Raw genomic sequence first — 17983 nt, 5'->3', positions numbered from 1 at the left:
TCCCATTGGTCATAGTAACCTTTTAAATTGTCTAAATCACTAGCACAATCATGAACATTAAATCAATATTGCTAATATGCATGGATCTTTAATCAAGCATTCATAATAAATTAAACAACTCGAACTAACAAAATATCAATCAACATTAAAACTAGGGTTTCATAAATCTCAAATACTCATAAAGGGTTTGATCCCAAATCTTGAAAATAACATGTAAGAGATCAAATAGTTGACTAATTATAGATAGAAAAGAAAACAATTTGATAACTTAATGATTTCTTCTCTTAATCTTCAGATTTATGTATTTATATTAGTCTGCCATCAAATATAGCCTTAAGGAATCTCTAAACAACCCTTCTTGGCCAAATCCTTCTGCATCTTCTGTATTGTATCTTCTTATGGTGTGTTGTGTATTGTGTGATATTTAGGTCGAAATTAGTTATGTATTTATAGACTTCATGACCTACATGGTGTGTGTATGCTTCTCCACGGCGTGTGGGATAGATTCTATTCTCCAAGCTAGGTCTTTTAAATGCATTTTCGTTGTTTTCACGGCGCAAGGGTTGATTTCCCCGGTGCGTGGGGAAGATTCAACATATGCTCGAATTTCGTGTAATCTAACTCGTTTTCAGCCCTTTGAGCTTCTTTTTTACCAATGCACCCATTTTACCTACAAAATACAAATATGAAGGAACTAAGTACCTTTTGATATATATTGTGACATCCCCATTTTCATGGCCAGAAAAGACCGATTTTGTTTATACTTTATAAAAATCAGAGTAATTCTTTTAATAAAAATGTTGCGGAATTTGTTCCCAGTAAAACATGATAAATACATTATCAATGCATTTCCGAGGAAATGTATTTTTTATTCATTTTAAAACATTTGGGATGTCATCGTCAAGACAGAAACATAAGCATAAACAAAACTTACATTCATTTACATTAGTGATCTACATCTCTTTAATCTCTCAGTGTAATGTGACTTCATATCAACACCTGTGATATAAATAAACTGAGTGGGTCAGGTTAAAAAACCTGGTGAGTACATAGAGTTTTCAACCCACAATAATATAATTATTATGTGTAAACATCAAACAATCAACCCAATTACCCATCCCCATTATCTACTTTACTCTTAAGGATTGACCCTAAGAATCAGCTACTCCTCGTTCATTCATTCCTAAGGATCGTCCTAAGGAATCAGCACGAAATCCATCGTTTCCAGGGTTTACTCAACGGGCACTAAATCCATAGCTGCCAAGGTTTGCTCAACGGGCACTAAATCCATAGCTGCCAGGGCTATTTCGTTTATCAACAGTATCCACTCGCAATACATGTCAATGGGTTTTTTAGATTACACCGGTGAACACATCGTTCACAACACCTATAGGTTGCGAGCCTGCTAGTGTTCCACTGGACTATCTAGAATAGTCCGTGGTTTTCATCCATACTCTGTTGAATGACGGGGTCATCATTTGGGAAAAAGGCTTCTCACATCGTCCACCTCTCACCCTCACCTCGTGTTCTATAACACCTATCAACTCATGATCCAACTCATACTCCATCTATTACACCTACCCATGTTTTACCCTAACATTATCATAGATATAAAATACATATACAATTTAAATCATTTAAATCATGTATAAAATCATTCATCCATCATAGACAACAAGTGTTCAGATAATAAGCACACATAGCACGTAATTTATATAAAATACTTCATATCTATGTGTAAGCTAAAAGTGACTATGCACTCACCTAGTAAGGTGATGAGTCATCACTCGGACAACACTTCGTTACTCTTAAAATAATTATCTCTTGACGAAACCTAGTATCATTACCACCAGATTTTAGTCTAACGTTAACCGCGACTAATTAATAGTCTAGCTATTATTACTATTATATAAGTGTTAAAAAAATACTTATATAACCCATAATAATAGCCCAAATACTTCTTATAAGGTCCTAATAACATTACTATATTGAAACAAAAGCTATACAAAAGATAAGTTAGGCGTATCTCACTTACAACAGGTTTTCTCGAAAGCCGATCTTCGCTGGAGCAGCGTTCCCGAGCCGAAAGGCTCTTTTCTTGGGGCTTCGGGAGCCTCGGGGCTTCCTTCGGGTGCTAGGGGGGTTTACCTAGGCTTTTAGGGGGGTTAGGGAGCTTAGAGAGAGAGAGTATAGAGAAAGAAAGAAGAGGGTTGAGGGGTGAGGAAATGAGGGAACCTGAAACCTCTATTTATACGGGTGCTGATTAATGGACTCGCCGAGTAGGAGGACCTACTCGCCGAGTTGGGGCATGTGGCAGTCTTCTAGTGGTGCCACGTGTCCAATTCTGGTGGTGCCACGTCACCCCTATCGCATATCAGCCTTCAAACTTAGAAAAATCATAACTCTCGCATACGAGCTCCGTTTTTGACGTTATTTTTTCCAACGCGTAGGTAAAATAAAGATCTACAACTTTCATTTAGACTCCGTCGGCTAATTCTTGACCAATCTCAAATTTAACAGTAGGAGGCGTTTAGACTGTTATATGACCGCGAAGAATTCGTAACTCCTTCATACAAACTCCGTTTTCGTCTATCTTTTTACCGTTGAGTTCCTATTAATGAGATCTTCAACTTTCATTTAGGTCGCGTAAGCCAAAAACCGCTCAAACTAAAATTCGAGTTTCAGGTCGTGCACTGCTAAGCCGAATCTTAGAAAAATCATAATTTCCTCATACGAAGTCAGATTTGGGCGTTCTTTTTATGGATGTTCTCGGTTTAACGTATACTACAACTTTGGTTTAGATCACTAAGGCTAAAAATTCATCTATCTTAAATTCACTATTGACGTCTCCCGGTGCCGTGCCGGTTTTGCCGAAAAACTTCGACGGGCCATAACTTCTTCGTTATAACTCGGATTTCGGCTTTCTTTATATGTACGGAACCTTTGAGATGTATTCTAAAACTTGGTTAAGATTATTTATTCTAAATAATCATTTGTCGAAATGTCATTTTCGACCCCTATTATCTCTAAATTGACTAGCCCGGATCTACGGGCGTTACAATTATCTCCCCCTTAGGATGATTACGTCCCGGAATCATCAACGAAACACTTCTCAAATGATGACTCCATAGGTTATCTCTTCATCATAAGTAGTAATCGTAACTTTGATGTTTCTTCGAACGAGTATCTAACTCTAAGACTTCCTGACTGTAGGCGGTGCCTGGTCTTGGACCCGCTCTTTATCTCATGTTAGATTTTCAGTCATGATCTTCCTGCCACGATCTCGATCTTTATTGGAGACTCCTTCTTTAAAAATCTTGAGATAAGTTTCTTCCTTCGATTATCATAATAGACCGATGGGTCATGTTCTAATGACCTCTCATCGTATGATGCATTGCTTGGACTCAGGCCTTTTAGAGTCAAATTCCAGAACAAACTATACCTTCCTTCCTATTCTAATCACATCTTAAAAGGTAGCATTTCTATCTACAAGCAACCGTCGCGATACCTCTACCGATCACTTCGATTATCTTTTACTTCAATACTATAGCTTAAGTCAGATGTTACATCGAACTTGGTTCTCTGAACCACATAACATACTCATCATAGTCGGACTCAATTTGATATGACCACTAGGGTCGAAATAACAACAATCTTCTTAGTCATTACTGAAACGATGGTAACGACATGCTCGAATAAAATGGAATTCAATTATTGGCTTCTTGGTAACCTTGTGACTTTCCCTGATCCAAGTGTGAGTCCTGTGCTTCCGGTAGTATATGCATCTACTACCTTTCACACCTACTCATACTCGTCCCAAGTATTGTCTCGTAGTCCCCAAGTCCTAAAATCACAAAACAATTTAACACATACGAATGTGTCCAAATAATCATAAAAATTTCCCTAGACTCTACTAGGACTTCTTCCATGCGTATCTTCAATCATCAATTCTGCTTCAACTCGGTTAGTGATGAAAATTCCAGATGATAGGAAAAGTTTAGGAATTACACCAATCGTTTTATCATCCGGCCAATCAAATGTGTACATTCAGATGTACCGTACTTCTCTAGACGTACTGCTATTTTATCAGACGTATTTTAAAGGCAAGATACCTCTTATGATATCTTCCGATAGGTATCATTCACTATCGTAAGCCATCTCATTTCCTCTATTTTCTCAGTCTATCATGGTTCACATCACTTCCTGAACTTCTGCCATTGTGATAGGTTCGGGTGCAGGCACAACGACCGATGCATGACCCATCACATTCTTAGGTTCAGGTTGTCATCTTCCTTGGATATTTCCTAGTCTGTCTTTAGCATGACGTTTTGTACACCCAAGCAGACGTTCGGTGTACCGAGGCGAGAATTTTAAGATAGGAAAGATTTTATTTTCGATAGACGTATAGATCTCCTTGTCACACCGAAAAGTTATATGCCAGTTCTAATACCGTAATCAAACGTTTAGAAATCTGAACACATAAAATTTCCAGATCCGGTCAGCAACAGACCATAGATCTGATCAAACGATAGCATAAAGCATCAAAAATCATTTAGCACATAAAAGCATTTTAGGTATCTTACCTAATTAAGCTAGTGCTTGTGTCTATTCAAGTGTATTACCTAAATCTATTAGACACACTCCTCACAATCATCACTTAGCATTCTAAGTTTAAGTCTAGAAATTTCCTACAAATTCCTAGTTCGCTTAAACTAAGGCTCTGATACCAACTGTGACATCCACATTTTCAGGGCCAGAAAAGACCGATTTTGTTTATGCTTTATAAAAATTAGAGGAATTCTTTTAATAAAAATGTTGCGGAATTTGTTCCCAATAAAACATGATAAATACATTATCAAGGCATTTCCGAGGAAATGTATTTTTTATTCATTTTAAAACATTTGGGATGTCATCGTCAATACAGAAACATAAGCATAAACAGAACTTACATTCATTTACACTAGTGATCTGCATCTCTTTAATCTCTTAGTGTAATGTGACTTCATATCAACACTTGTGATATAAATAAACTGAGTGGGTCAGGTTGGGAAACCTAGTGAGTACATAGGGTTTTCAACCCACAATAATATAATTATTATGTTTAAACATCAAACAATCAAACCAATTACTCATCCCCATTATCTACTTTACTCTTAAGGATCTACCCTAAGAATCAGCTACTCCTCGTTCATTCATTCCTAAGGATCGTCCTAAGGAATCAGCACGAAATCCATCATTGCCATGGTTTACTCAACGGGCACTAAATCCATAGCTGCCAGGGTTTGCTCAACGGGCACTAAATCCATAGCTGCCAGGGCTATTTCGTTTATCAACAGTATCCACTCGCAATACATGTCAACGGGTTTGTTAGAGTACACCGGTGAACACATCGTTTACAACACCTATAGGTTGCGAGCCTGCTAGTGTTCCACTGGACTGTCTAGAATAGTCCGTGGTTGTCATCCATACTCTGTTGAATGACAGGGTCATCATTTGGGAAAAAGGCTTTTCACATCGCCCACCTCTCACCCTCACCTCGTGGTCTATAACACCTATCAACTCATCATCCAACTCATGCTCCATCTATTACACCTACCCATGTTTTACCCTAACATTATCGTAGATATAAAATACATATACAATTTAAATCATTTAAATCATGTATAAAATCATTCATCCAGCATAGACAGCAAGTGTTTAGATAATAAGCACACATAGCACGTAATTTATATAAAATACTTCATATCTATGTGTAAGCTGAAAGTAACTATGGACTCACCTGGTAAGGTGATGAGTCGACACTCGGACAGCACTTCGTTACTCTTAAAATAATTATCCCCTGACGAAACCTAGTATCATTACCACTAGAGTTTAGTCTAACATTAACCGCGAATAATTAATAGTCTAGCTATTATTACTATTATATAAGCATTAGACAATACTTATATAACCCATAATAATAGCCCAAATACTCCTTATAAGGTACTAATAACATTGCTATATTGAAACATAAGCTATACTAAAGGTAGGTTAGGCGTATCTCACTTACAGCGGGTTTTCTCGAAAACCAGGCTTCGCTGGAGTAGCGTTCCCGAGCCGAAAGGCTCTTTTCTCGGGGCTTCGGGAGCCTCGGGGCTTCCTTCGGGTGCTATGGGGGTTTACCTAGGCTTTTAGGGGGGTTAGGGAGCTTAGAGAGAAAGTATAGAGAGAGAAAGAAGAGGGTTTAGGGGTGAGGAAATGAGGGAACCCGACACCTCTATTTATAGGGGTGCTGACTAATAGACTCGCCGAGTAGGAGGACCTACTCGCCGACTTGGGGCATGTGGCAGCCTTCTGGTGGTGCCACGTCACCCCTTATCGTGTATCAGCCTTCAAACTTAGAAAAATCATAAATCTCGCATACGATCTCCGTTTTCGACGTTCTTTTTTTCAACACGTAGGTAAAATCAATATCTACAACTTTCGTTTAGACTCCGTCGGCTAATTTTTGACTGATCTCAAATTTAACAGTAGGAGGCGTTTAGACTGTTAAATGACCGCGAAGAATTCGTAACTCCTTCATATGAACTCCGTTTTCGTACATATTTTTACCGTTGAGTTCCTATTAATGAGATCTTCAACTTACATTTAGGTCGCATAAGCCAAAAACCGCTCGAACTAAAATTCGAGTTTCGGGTCGTGCACTGCTAAGCCGAATCTTAGAAAAATCATAACTTCCTCATACGAAGTCAGATTTGGGCGTTCTTTTTATGGATGTTCTCGGTTTAACGTATACTACAACTTTGGTTTAGATCACTAAGGCTAGAAAGTCCTCTATCTTGAATTCACTATTTACGTCTCCCGATGCTGTGCCGGTTTTGCCGAAAAACTTCGACGGGCCATAACTTCTTCGTTATAACTCGGATTTCGGCGTTCTTTATATGTACGGAACCCTTGAGACGTATTCTAAAACTTGGTTAAGATTATTTATTCTAAATAATCATTTGTCGAAAATTCATTTTCAACCCCTATTATCTCTAAAGTGACTAGTCCGGATCTACGGGCATTACATATATTTAATATGGAAACGTCCATAAAAATACATAAAATATCCCTAAAAATATGTATAATTTAGGAGACATCATACCCCTCCTTGAATATATAAACAAATCTCTTCCATAATAAAAAAAGATGTAGGGGCGAAGATTTGATCCTTGGTGAAGCCTAATTATTATCAGGAAAGACTAGTATCACTGTAACATCCCAAAATTCAAGACCAAAAATTTCATTTTTAATTTAATAATTATAAAACCATTGTATGAAAACATCATAGAATAAACTCATATCAAAACCAATGTATCCATAATCAAAACATGTCATGATAAAACAATATCAGAGTAATACTCCTATGGATCTCATGTGCGGAAAATGTAGTGTGATGCGTTGCGATCATGTCGACTCCTTTCCCTTCGAAGAGGAAGTACCTAAAACCAAAACTGAAAACTGTAAGCACGAAGCTTAGTGAGTTCCCCATCATACCACATAATAACATACTGCCAGACATATATGGGTGCCCCGCATACCCTGTCAGGAATATATGGGTGCTCGACCTACCCTGTCAAGCATATTTGGGTGCTTGACCTACCCTGCCAAGCATATATGGGTGCTCGACCTTCCCTGTTAGGCATATCTGGGTGACCAATCTACCCTCCGGTTTATCTCAACCGGTTACGGGGACTTTTCCACCCCTACCACTACCACATAATACATAGCATAAACATATTGTCAAGCATATTTGGGTGCTTGACATACCCTACCAGGCATATCTGGGTGCCCGACCTAACCTCTGGTTTATCTCAACCGGTTACAGGGACTATTCCACCCCTACCACTACCACATAATACATAGCATAAACATACTGTCAAGTATATCTAGGTGCCCGACCTACCCTACAGTTTATTTCAACCGGCTCCGGGGACTATTTCACCCCTCCTACCACTATCACATAATATCATAGCATACTAGCACATAAGCATAACAGATAGTGGCATACCAAACAATTATCACAAAGATAATCATCTCTACTATAATCAGCTACTAGTGGGCTGACATTGGTGCCTTCGACCCACTTCTACCAAAAGTTAACTCACCTCGAATATCAGAAAGTAGCTGAAAATCCTCGACTCCAACGATCCACCCAACTCAAACTCCTATACATAAAAGATTTCCTTAATTACCCTTTCATACTCATGACCCCTTAAGGGTCAACTTTGGTCAAAGTCAAAGTCAAAGTCAACACCCTGGTCAAAGTCAACATTCTAGGTTGACTCAACTCGCCGAGTTGGCCCATCAACTCGTCGAGTTCCGTAAATCATAAACCCTGAAATCGCGACCCAACTCGTCGAGTTCTTTCACAAACTCATTATGTTCCTCCTATCAACAGAATTAAGACTTTCCCACCCAGCTCGTCGAGTTCGTCCTTGAACTCGTCGAGTCCTTCCTTTTACAGAATCAGGACACTTCGACCCAACTCGTCAAGTTCCTCTATGAATTCGTCGAATTCTTCAGTCTGTTAAGCTATATTAATGTATTAAGCCATTATTCTTCGAATCTAAGTCCCATATTCCAGATCTGGGTCGAATACCCCTCTAGGAGGGTAAAGTTTCCGACTTTACCCATTAAGACCCATCCTAGAAGAAATGAGCCCTAACCATAGCTCAAAATGGCTTAGTTCCAACTTCAAAAACCATCAAAACTTCAAGATAAGCCATAGGGTCATAGATCTGGACTCTAGGGACAGTTTGGTCACATAAAGTTCCTATCTTTATTTGCATGCATAGACTACTTGGATCAAAAGGCCAAAAAGATGGTCCACAAGTTGCATGGGACTTCCATGGCCATAAATTTGGCACCTTTATGCCATAAAGTCCCCTAAAGACCCTAGATCTGAAAGGTTTGACCACACGGGACGTCCAAGTCCCAAAGACCAACATTCTTGGACTAAAATATGGTGAAAACATCCTAAAACTAGATATAAACATACTATAGACAAGATATGAGCTTTATACCTTTAATTGAACCAGAAATGAAGCTTAACTTCTGGATTTACTCTCCTCCTACACGTCCTTGCTCCTTCTTCAAGTATCTTCTTCAAAAAAAAAAACAAAGAATGCACAAAAATGGCTCAGAACTCTCAAAAGTGAATTAGGGTTTTGTGGCTAGGGTTTGGGACAATGGAGGCTGTAAATGAGGCCAACTTATGGGGGTTAAGGTATTTTAAATAGGGTTAAAAACCCTGAGAATTAGGGTTTCATTATGCCAGTCCTTCTCGTCGAGTTGAGGCTTCTCAACTCGTCGAGTAGATTTTTTTAACCCGTGTCCCAATCCATTTCTACTTGACGAGTTTGGGTCCTCCAACTCGTCGAGTTTCTATATGAAAATGAATAAATTATGAATTAAATACATACCAGGAACCGGGCGTTACAGTCACCTATTGAAGAATAACCACAAGTCATACACTAACTGGACATGTCATAGATAGTTCATGCATAGCTCATAGATACCCTTCTAACTTCAAGGGTCCTCTAGACCGTCTCCATTGGGATGATATCATATGCATTCTCTAGGTAGATGGGTACTACTTGGAGATACCTATTTCTTGTTATATATTTCTCCATAAGGCTTCAATGGTAGATTGCCTTAGTTGTCAACCTCTTAGGCATGTAGCCATATTGGCTATCAGATATTAATTTTTCATGTTTTAACCTAGCCTCCAACACTCTCTCACAAGTCTTCATGGTACGACTAAGAAGTTTAATACCTTTATAGTTATTACATCATTGGGATCTTTTTTTTATTATTCAATATCACAATAGTACATCCTCATTTATCTACCATCTTGGTCAAGGCTAAAATAATGTTAGAGAGGTTCATCAATCACATCACACCCTTATCTCTTTGATACAATCATACCTTGATAAGCATTTGATATGGACTAATTTCTTAATAAATTCCCATCATTCGTAAAGCGATCTTCACTTCCTTACTTTCAATTTTGATGTAGAAAAATTAAATCTAAGATTGTCAGACTTTTAACATGCATTGATGTTCACCATATTCCAATCCCTCATACGTGAAGTGTCTTGTTAAAAAAATGATGACATAATTCTCCAATTTCTTTTTGGTGTCCCCTTATTCCACTAGAATCCGACCATTGACATCCTTTATATACCTAACTTTTCATGAGTCCATATACATACTCTTTTACTTTAGTTAGCTAGTATATCCCATTTGATATTCTTTTTGTGCTCAATATGATGCACATTTCTTCATATGCCATATCTTTTACTTTTGCCACTGTTTTTTTTTTGCATTTCGTTTTCCATATGAAGATATGCACATGAGACTAATCGTTGCTTTATCGTTCGTCATTCCTAGAACCAAAACCAAAACCCCGACATACACCCTCATGCTTATCAATATCTCTTCATATATGATCATTGCAGTCCCCAAAGGACCCACTTATTGGTCCTCTGTGACTCTTCCAATCATCTCATCAAAAGATCCCCTAAAACCTCCACTTTTTCTATCATTCCATGTTAGGATGAGGGACGTACATAAACACAATGACCAACACCTCTTCCTTTACAATTACCTTGGTCTTTATGATCCTATCACGACACCTAATTAATGTTAGGGTTTAAGCACTTCAACAACTTGATAAATGATTTCTCAAACAGAGTAATAATGCAAAAACAAAAATAAGAACACAATCAGTTTGTAACATCCAAAATTTTACGCCAAATTTAAACTTTTTCAATCATAAATAAAACCAAAATAGTATTTGTTTACAAATGTTTTCAAATCATTGTTCATCAGAGTGTCCCAATAACTAGATCAAAAGGATGAGGAGCGGTATGGTCACGCCTTCGCCTTGCCATGATCTCCTGAAGTACCTGAAATAATAAACTGAAAACTGTAAGCCCTTGGGCTTAGCGAGCTATCCCCAAAATACCAATACCACCCTGTTAATACCATATCAGTAACAGACAATCAATAACATGCATACTGGGCCATCGGCCTGACTGGACCGCCCTACAGGGCCTACAGTCTATCTGATCCTATCCCGAGCCTTCGGCATGACCGGACCGCCACGTGGGCCCACAGTTTTCACGGACCGCTCAAAGGGTATGTTGGCCTTCAGCACAAAGCATGACCGCCTTAACCCAACCAACAAGCAAATAACCATGTGCACATAACTATCATGTACTGGCATATACAAACATCAAACATATCTATCTTACTGATCATCAATTATAGAAATCTCTCGTAACTAGAGACCGACCTAGCAGGTCACTAACATACCAATCCCTATGGATCATAAGATCATAACATACTGTCTATCCTGATTCCGATCTAACAAATCATAACCACATGTAGCACACCATGACAATAACAACTTAAGGGTCGGCCTTGGTGCCATAGACCCTATTGATATAGTGAGGATAACTCACCTTGCAGACGTCGACTCGGTAGATGAACTCCAGCTCTCGGATCACTGTCTAGAAACTCCACCACCTATTACCATAATACAATCATACCCATAAGTTCCCAACCTTTCAAGGTGCCCCATAAACCAACTAATAAACCCTGGTCAAAGTCAAAGTCATCAGTCAAGGTCAACAGTCCATGTTGACCCTAACTCACTGAGTACCCTCGACTACTCGCCGAAGTCCTTGAAGTACTTGTCCACTCGCCGAGTCACCGGAGTGACTCGTCGAGTTCCTTTGGTTTACGATCGAACTCTAAGGCCACTCGTCGAGTTTCTTTCTTGCAACTCGACGGTTACACACACATACATAAATTGGGGAAACCTCAACCGACTCGCCAAGTTGTTCATACAATTCGTCAAGTTCTATGGCAATCTTCACCGGACTCGCCGAGTTGTTCATCCAACTCGTCGGGTCCAGGCCTATCTTCATATGACTCGCCGAGTCGAGCTTGTGACTTGCCGAGTTCCTTCGGTCCTTAAGTCATACATACTCTTTTAAGCCATGCAATGGCTCCAAATTACAAATCCAAGCTTCTAAGGCATGCTTTTCACGTAAAGTTGCAAACTTTATGTGCATGTATAGATAAAAAAGGCTCTTAATGTCAAATCTAAGCTCACAATGGGGTTTCATACTCAAGGAAAGCTTCATACATGGCCAAACTCGGAGCTTTATGACTCTAGAGCCCAAGAAGGGTCCATATCTGAAGTTACAACTTCAGATCTAGCTCATATCCCACAATATCATCACAATCAAACCATAAAAACCCTAGATCTCAACCAAATGAGGTCTAGAAGGAAAATGAGGTAAAGGTGGCGACTTGATACCTCCAAATGATGCTAACTGAGGTAGATTTCTGACTCCCACACCTTCCTTGCTCCTAGTCTCTTGCCCTTCAAGCTCTTCCTTTCCAAAAACCTTCTTTCCAAAGCTTAAGACACACAAGAATGAAGCACCACACGAAATAGGGTTTTTATGAGCTCTCAAGGACTGAAAAGAGGCCAAATGAGGCTTATGCTTCTTTAAATAGGGTGCAAAACCCCGGGATATAAGGTTTCTTCTGCCAGCTCCTACTCATCGAGTTCTTCATGGACTCGGCGAGTAGGCCACTAAATACGCGATCCACCCTGCTGCTACTCGACGAGTAGGGAAACCAACTCGTCGAGTAGATCTTAAAACCAAATAAACTTTTATTTAAATCAATACCTGAGAATCGGGGCGTTACACAGTTTGTGTGGTTCGCATGATCATATTGATAAGCTATGTCCACGGGCGAACGCGAGATATAGTTTTATTGTTTTTTGTCGAATGGCTTACATACTTTAGGTTATACGAATTCAAAGGATATATAGGAGCATAATGACCTAAAAATTTGTCATTAAGGCCATACCCTAAAAACATTGATGAATCTAGTCATGACGCATTTTGATGTTGTATATGATATATGAACTAACCTCATGCTTAGTCTGTCTAGCGTCTAGCAACTATATGGCCAAAATTGTGATTCAGTCTCCACAACTTAACATTTTCTACTCGAATATCTTTGTACGTTAGTTTCACTAAGACCCCCACACCATTTCTCATATTTTCTAGGCATAAAGACCACAACTTAAACCCACTACACTCTCTACTCTCTAGCTTGTGTCATTTCCACCCATACTCTTTAAAACATGTAATGTGTATGTTTCTTTTACTTAAAATTTAAACGAGTTCTAACCAACTCTCATCTAAAGATACTACGTTCAAAGTTCATAATCTAAGTCTGATGATGACGTTATCTACATTGTTGGCCGCCTTCCTCTAAGGAACCTTGATTTACAAAAAACCTTCCATCTACGATCCTCACATCATCCCGTGAATATCAACACTCGCTATTTGTAACCATGGGTGAACATTTGGACCTTCGTTTTCTGTAAAAAGTCTAGTCAAGGAGCCGGTTCGGTCCAAATACTCACATCTATGTCCAAAACCGGGAACCAAGACCTAGATCTGATAAGCCTCAACAGGTCTGATCCAAGGTCCACCAATTTCTGCAAAACCGATCCGGTCCAAGACCCAGTTCGCTCCGGTCCGGTCCAAATGCTCACCCTACTTGTAACTACTTAGCCAAGACTTGTACCAAATAATAGTAGGTAAAAAAATTGATTATTACATATTATATAATTTGGCATGCAATAAACTTAAATATAGAAAGCATTTTTATTTTTTATGATGGTTTTTTGAGCAAGTATTTCTTCTTCCACCCAACTCATAAAATCCTCCGGCTTCAGCATCGACATGGCGGACGATAAATATTTCGCGAGCCTTACATCACTGTCGGCGTCGCTTATAGTCGATCAATTCTGACCTAACTTATTTTTCCACATTTTGTTGTCTGAGGCGGCGGCAGAGGTGGTGGTGGTGGTGTATCAACAATCAGTTATGGGGCGGATCATGGAATGGGCGGGTAGGCCAAATCACTTGGGAGGATTACCAAGGAAGACTGTGATAATGGCAGTCGGAACTTTCGCTAAAGCGGTTGCAAGTCTCCTAAACTCTACTTCTGTTGATAACGCAGACACTCTCCTTAATCTCGTCAGATCTCGACCTCCTGGTGTTCCTCTCATCACCGTTAGCAATCACATGTCCACGTCAGTCAGTTAGTCTCTTTTTCTTTACTTCTCTTCAATTTGAACATCTCTCGTTCTTCACTTCTCTTCAATTTTATGATCTGAATGCAATTAGGCTTTCGCTTGACCAAGTGCAGTTGCATAAGCTTCTCTGACATAGTACCGAATGAAATCCCTTTGTTTCTTGATTTTTTTGTAAAATTTCTGATGAAGAGAAGGCTTGTAAAGTTCAGGAAATTTGGAGCATTGTTTATAATTTGGCTGTGTACTTCTTACAGATTGGATGATCCTGTAATGTGGGGATTCAAAGGTTTCCCAACATGTAATGCTGATTTGCAACGATGGGTACTAGCTGCTGAAGACATTTGCTTCAAAAATCCAGTCCTTTCATATTTTTTCAGGCTTGGTATGTGTCTTTTTTTGTACATATTCAAAGTTTTATGGTTTTTATATGTTTACAAATGAAGTTCTTGATTCTTACTTCCTCACCTGTATGTATTTCCATTTTGAATGATACCATCTTTAGAAGAATTTGAATAGGTATAGTAGTTTAAAGCATGGATTGATGCATAATGTTTCATTAATATCTAGTTATTCAGATGAAACTTAAACCATGGAAAACAAGTTTTTAAATAGTATGCCAATAATCAACTCATCACCAATGATTAGGAGCTAAAAAATGCAAATTGAGGTGATATATCCAAGTTAGGTGTTGTTTCTTTTTGACTTAATGGACTTGTTAGGAACAAGACTTAATCCAGTAAGCTATATTATATGAGTTTCTTTTTGGCTTAATGCAGAGAGAATGACTTTATAGAGAAAGCCACAGAAAAGAGGCTTCCTTATTAGCCTATTAGGTCATAACCTTTTACAAATTTGCCCTCATTTCTTTTCCTTCCATTTTCCATACACTTTATGCATACACCACTTAATAGGAAAAAAAAAGTAACACGTTAGGGCAGTAATTTATAAAATTATAAATTACTGGAAGAAAATATTGGTTTTTCTGTTGTTCCATTAAATTCTAAATCTTTGATGGGTTTAAAAAGGGTAAAACCGTAAAATCTGCAGGGAAATGCATTCCAATTACTAGGGGTGGTGGAATCTATCAAGAACACATGAATGAAGCTCTTGATCGATTAAGTAATGGTGATTGGGTACTTCCTCTATATTTTTCAAATTTTACCTATAACCTGTTTATGCACTTGAAACATTGTTGCATAAATTGGTAAAAAAAAGGTTTACATTGTTGCATAAATTAGTAAAAAAATGAAACATTGTTGCATAAATAACCTTTTAACCAGCACCACATCTTGAGGTAACTGTAATTTTGTGTCCCTCATTAAGGCATTATTTTAGACTTTTCCTCATTTTTACACCAATATTTTTACATGGTTGCATAAATTGGTAAAAAGTAAAACACAGTTGTATAAACTGTTAAAATAAAGCGAGACACTATTTGCATAAATAAGCATTTTATTTTAATTCGACAGCTACACACATTTCCTGAAGGAAAAGTCTGCCAAGAAGATGAACCGATAAGACGATTAAAATGGGGAACCGCCAGTCTCATTGCTCGTGCCCCTGTAACCCCAATTGTCTTGCCAATTTTCCATCACGGTTTCCAAAAGGTATATATATATATATATATATATATATATATATATATATATATATATATATATATATATTATTGGTAGTATCATGTCAACAAGATGATATGATACTACCTAGTGGGGACCACTTTGTACGTGATATACATCATGTCAGATGTATATGAGGTACAAAGTGGTTGTGGCCCCCCAGTGGGTGGTATCATATCATCTTGTTGACATGATACTTTCTATTACAAAATTACTGTATCTTAGCAACTATTCAATTTTTTTTATAGGTGATGCCTGAAAATTATATTTTTGGCAAAAGACCTCCTATACCTTTATGGAAAAAAGATATAAAAATAATTGTTGGGGAGCCGATAGAATTTGATATTCCCAAGTTAAAGCAAACGGCTTTATTGACTTCTAAAGATTTACTGCCTTTTCAAAAATACGGTTGGCCGCCTTTTGGGGAGATGGATGAGGTGGCACAAAGATGCCTCTACATCGATATATCAGAACGGATTCAAAGTGTGTTGGAGAGATTACGGATTTTAGGTAGGAAGCCAAAGTTGTGATTTTTTTTTTTTGTCTAATTATGGCATTGTACTTTCTATTCTTTTATTAGGAAACTATGATTATAGCAGTTAGAATTATTTTGAATTTGAATGACAAACATTGGGATTTTGTAATAGGAAATATAAAATAAAAATAATATAATAAACAATGTTTCCTTTTTCATTTGTTTTGCATCAATCACCATATCCTTGTATTTGTAAGTCTAGACCTAGTGATGGAAAGGGCGCAGTTGGGCCCATCCTTTGGAAATTGGGCCATTCTTGGCCCATACTGGTCCTTACTCCTTTACACAAACAAACCCAACTTGTGTCTATGGGGTAATCTTAAGGAAAGTAGAACAAATTTAAGAATTGGTTGTTTTTATAATCATTTCAAAATAAAATTTATTTTAGCTTTGATATTCGAATTTGATTATTATATTAAAAGTTCATATAAGTCTTGTTTCCATATTCATGTAGACTTTTTGTCAACTGCTTAAGCTATATTTATGAATAATAGGTTATAACTATTTTTTCATTAAAAAAAACTCTCATCCACATATAAGAATTCAATCAAACCAAATTCAAGTTTGTGCCAAATATTTATCTAATAACAAAATAATTAAAATATGTTACTTATTATTGTTTTTTTACTTTTGCATTTAACTCGTTTAAAAAAAGCAGTGTGAAGAACAACAATCGAATCGTTGCAAAAATGAATGCTGCATACGCCAGACTTCCTTCTACTACCTCTCCTTGCCAGGTCAAAGACAGCAACAACCGCCGCCTCATCGCCTTCACCACGCCGGAAAACTACGCCGTCCGTCTCTCCCACCTCATCCACCTCAAGGGTTGGACTTCTCTCTGGTGCCCCACCATCGCCGTCGAACCCACCACCAACACCAAATCATCTATCCTCCACTACCTCTCACCTCCAACACCCCTCATTAATCAATTCTCAGCCCTCGCTTTCACCTCAAGGTCAGGAATCTCAGCTTTCTCCGACGCCTTATCGGAGCTCACCTCCACACCATTATCCCCATCCGGCGAAGATTTCACAGTTTGTGCTCTCGGAAAAGACTCGGAGTTAATCGATAACTCATTCGTAGGTAAAATCTGTAACAACAGTGAAAGAATTAAGCTTTTAGTTCCTGAAATATCGACGCCGGCGGGTCTGGTGGAGTCGCTGGGGTACGGGAGTGGCCGGCGAGTGTTGTGCCCGGTGCCATTAGTGGTGGGGTTGGAAGAACCGCCGGTGGTTCCCAATTTTTTACGAGACTTGGATACAAAGGGGTGGATAGCGGTGAGGGTGAACGCATACGAGACACGGTGGGTGGGACCGGAGTGTGCGGCGGAATTAGTAAAGAGAGATGGTGGTTGTGGGGTAGATGCGATTGTGTTTACGAGTACAGGGGAAGTGGAAGGGATGTTGAAGAGTTTGAGGGCGATGGGTTTGGATTGGGAGGCGGCGATGAGAGTGAATCCAGGGATGGTGGTGGCGGCGCATGGGCCGGTGACGGCGGCCGGAGCCAAAAGTCTTGGAGTCGATGTAAATGTTGTTAGCAGTAGGTTTGGAAGCTTCGATGGTGTTGTAGATGCTCTTGCTTTATTATGGAATAATTAAGTAATCTTTTAGGAAAAGATTGTTGTTTTGACTTGTAAACGTTGCTTTCAAAGTTTGTACAATGAATAAC

At 38.6% G+C, this 17983-nt stretch overlaps 2 protein-coding genes across 4 annotated transcripts; both read left to right on the top strand.

The window, feature by feature from the left end:
- The first annotated feature begins 13742 nt into the window (after positions 1 to 13742).
- On the top strand, positions 13743 to 16473 carry LOC111916188 (N-acylphosphatidylethanolamine synthase). 3 transcript variants are annotated; one of them, XM_052766829.1, is made up of 5 exons: positions 13745 to 14158; positions 14416 to 14543; positions 15209 to 15294; positions 15631 to 15768; positions 16029 to 16473. In XM_052766829.1, exons 1-5 carry the CDS (start codon positions 13950 to 13952, stop codon positions 16308 to 16310), a joined length of 843 nt encoding a protein of 280 aa, XP_052622789.1. In that variant the 5' UTR covers positions 13745 to 13949; the 3' UTR covers positions 16311 to 16473. The 3 variants fall into 3 exon arrangements, with proteins under 3 accessions (XP_052622790.1, XP_052622789.1, XP_052622791.1); XM_052766831.1 differs by having other exon boundaries at positions 14027 to 14166; XM_052766830.1 differs by lacking the exon at positions 15631 to 15768 and having other exon boundaries at positions 13743 to 14158.
- A 531-nt stretch (positions 16474 to 17004) lies between these two features.
- Positions 17005 to 17913, top strand: LOC111916178 (uncharacterized). Its single transcript, XM_023911809.1, has one exon. It carries the CDS (start codon positions 17005 to 17007, stop codon positions 17911 to 17913), a length of 909 nt encoding a protein of 302 aa, XP_023767577.1.
- The last annotated feature ends 70 nt before the right edge of the window (positions 17914 to 17983 follow it).

Source organism: Lactuca sativa, chromosome 8 (genome assembly GCF_002870075.4).
Source record: "Lactuca sativa cultivar Salinas chromosome 8, Lsat_Salinas_v11, whole genome shotgun sequence".
Lineage (NCBI taxonomy): Eukaryota > Viridiplantae > Streptophyta > Magnoliopsida > Asterales > Asteraceae > Lactuca > Lactuca sativa.
Note: the sequence above shows the minus strand (reverse complement) of the source record. Positions and strands in the feature narration are given on the sequence as shown.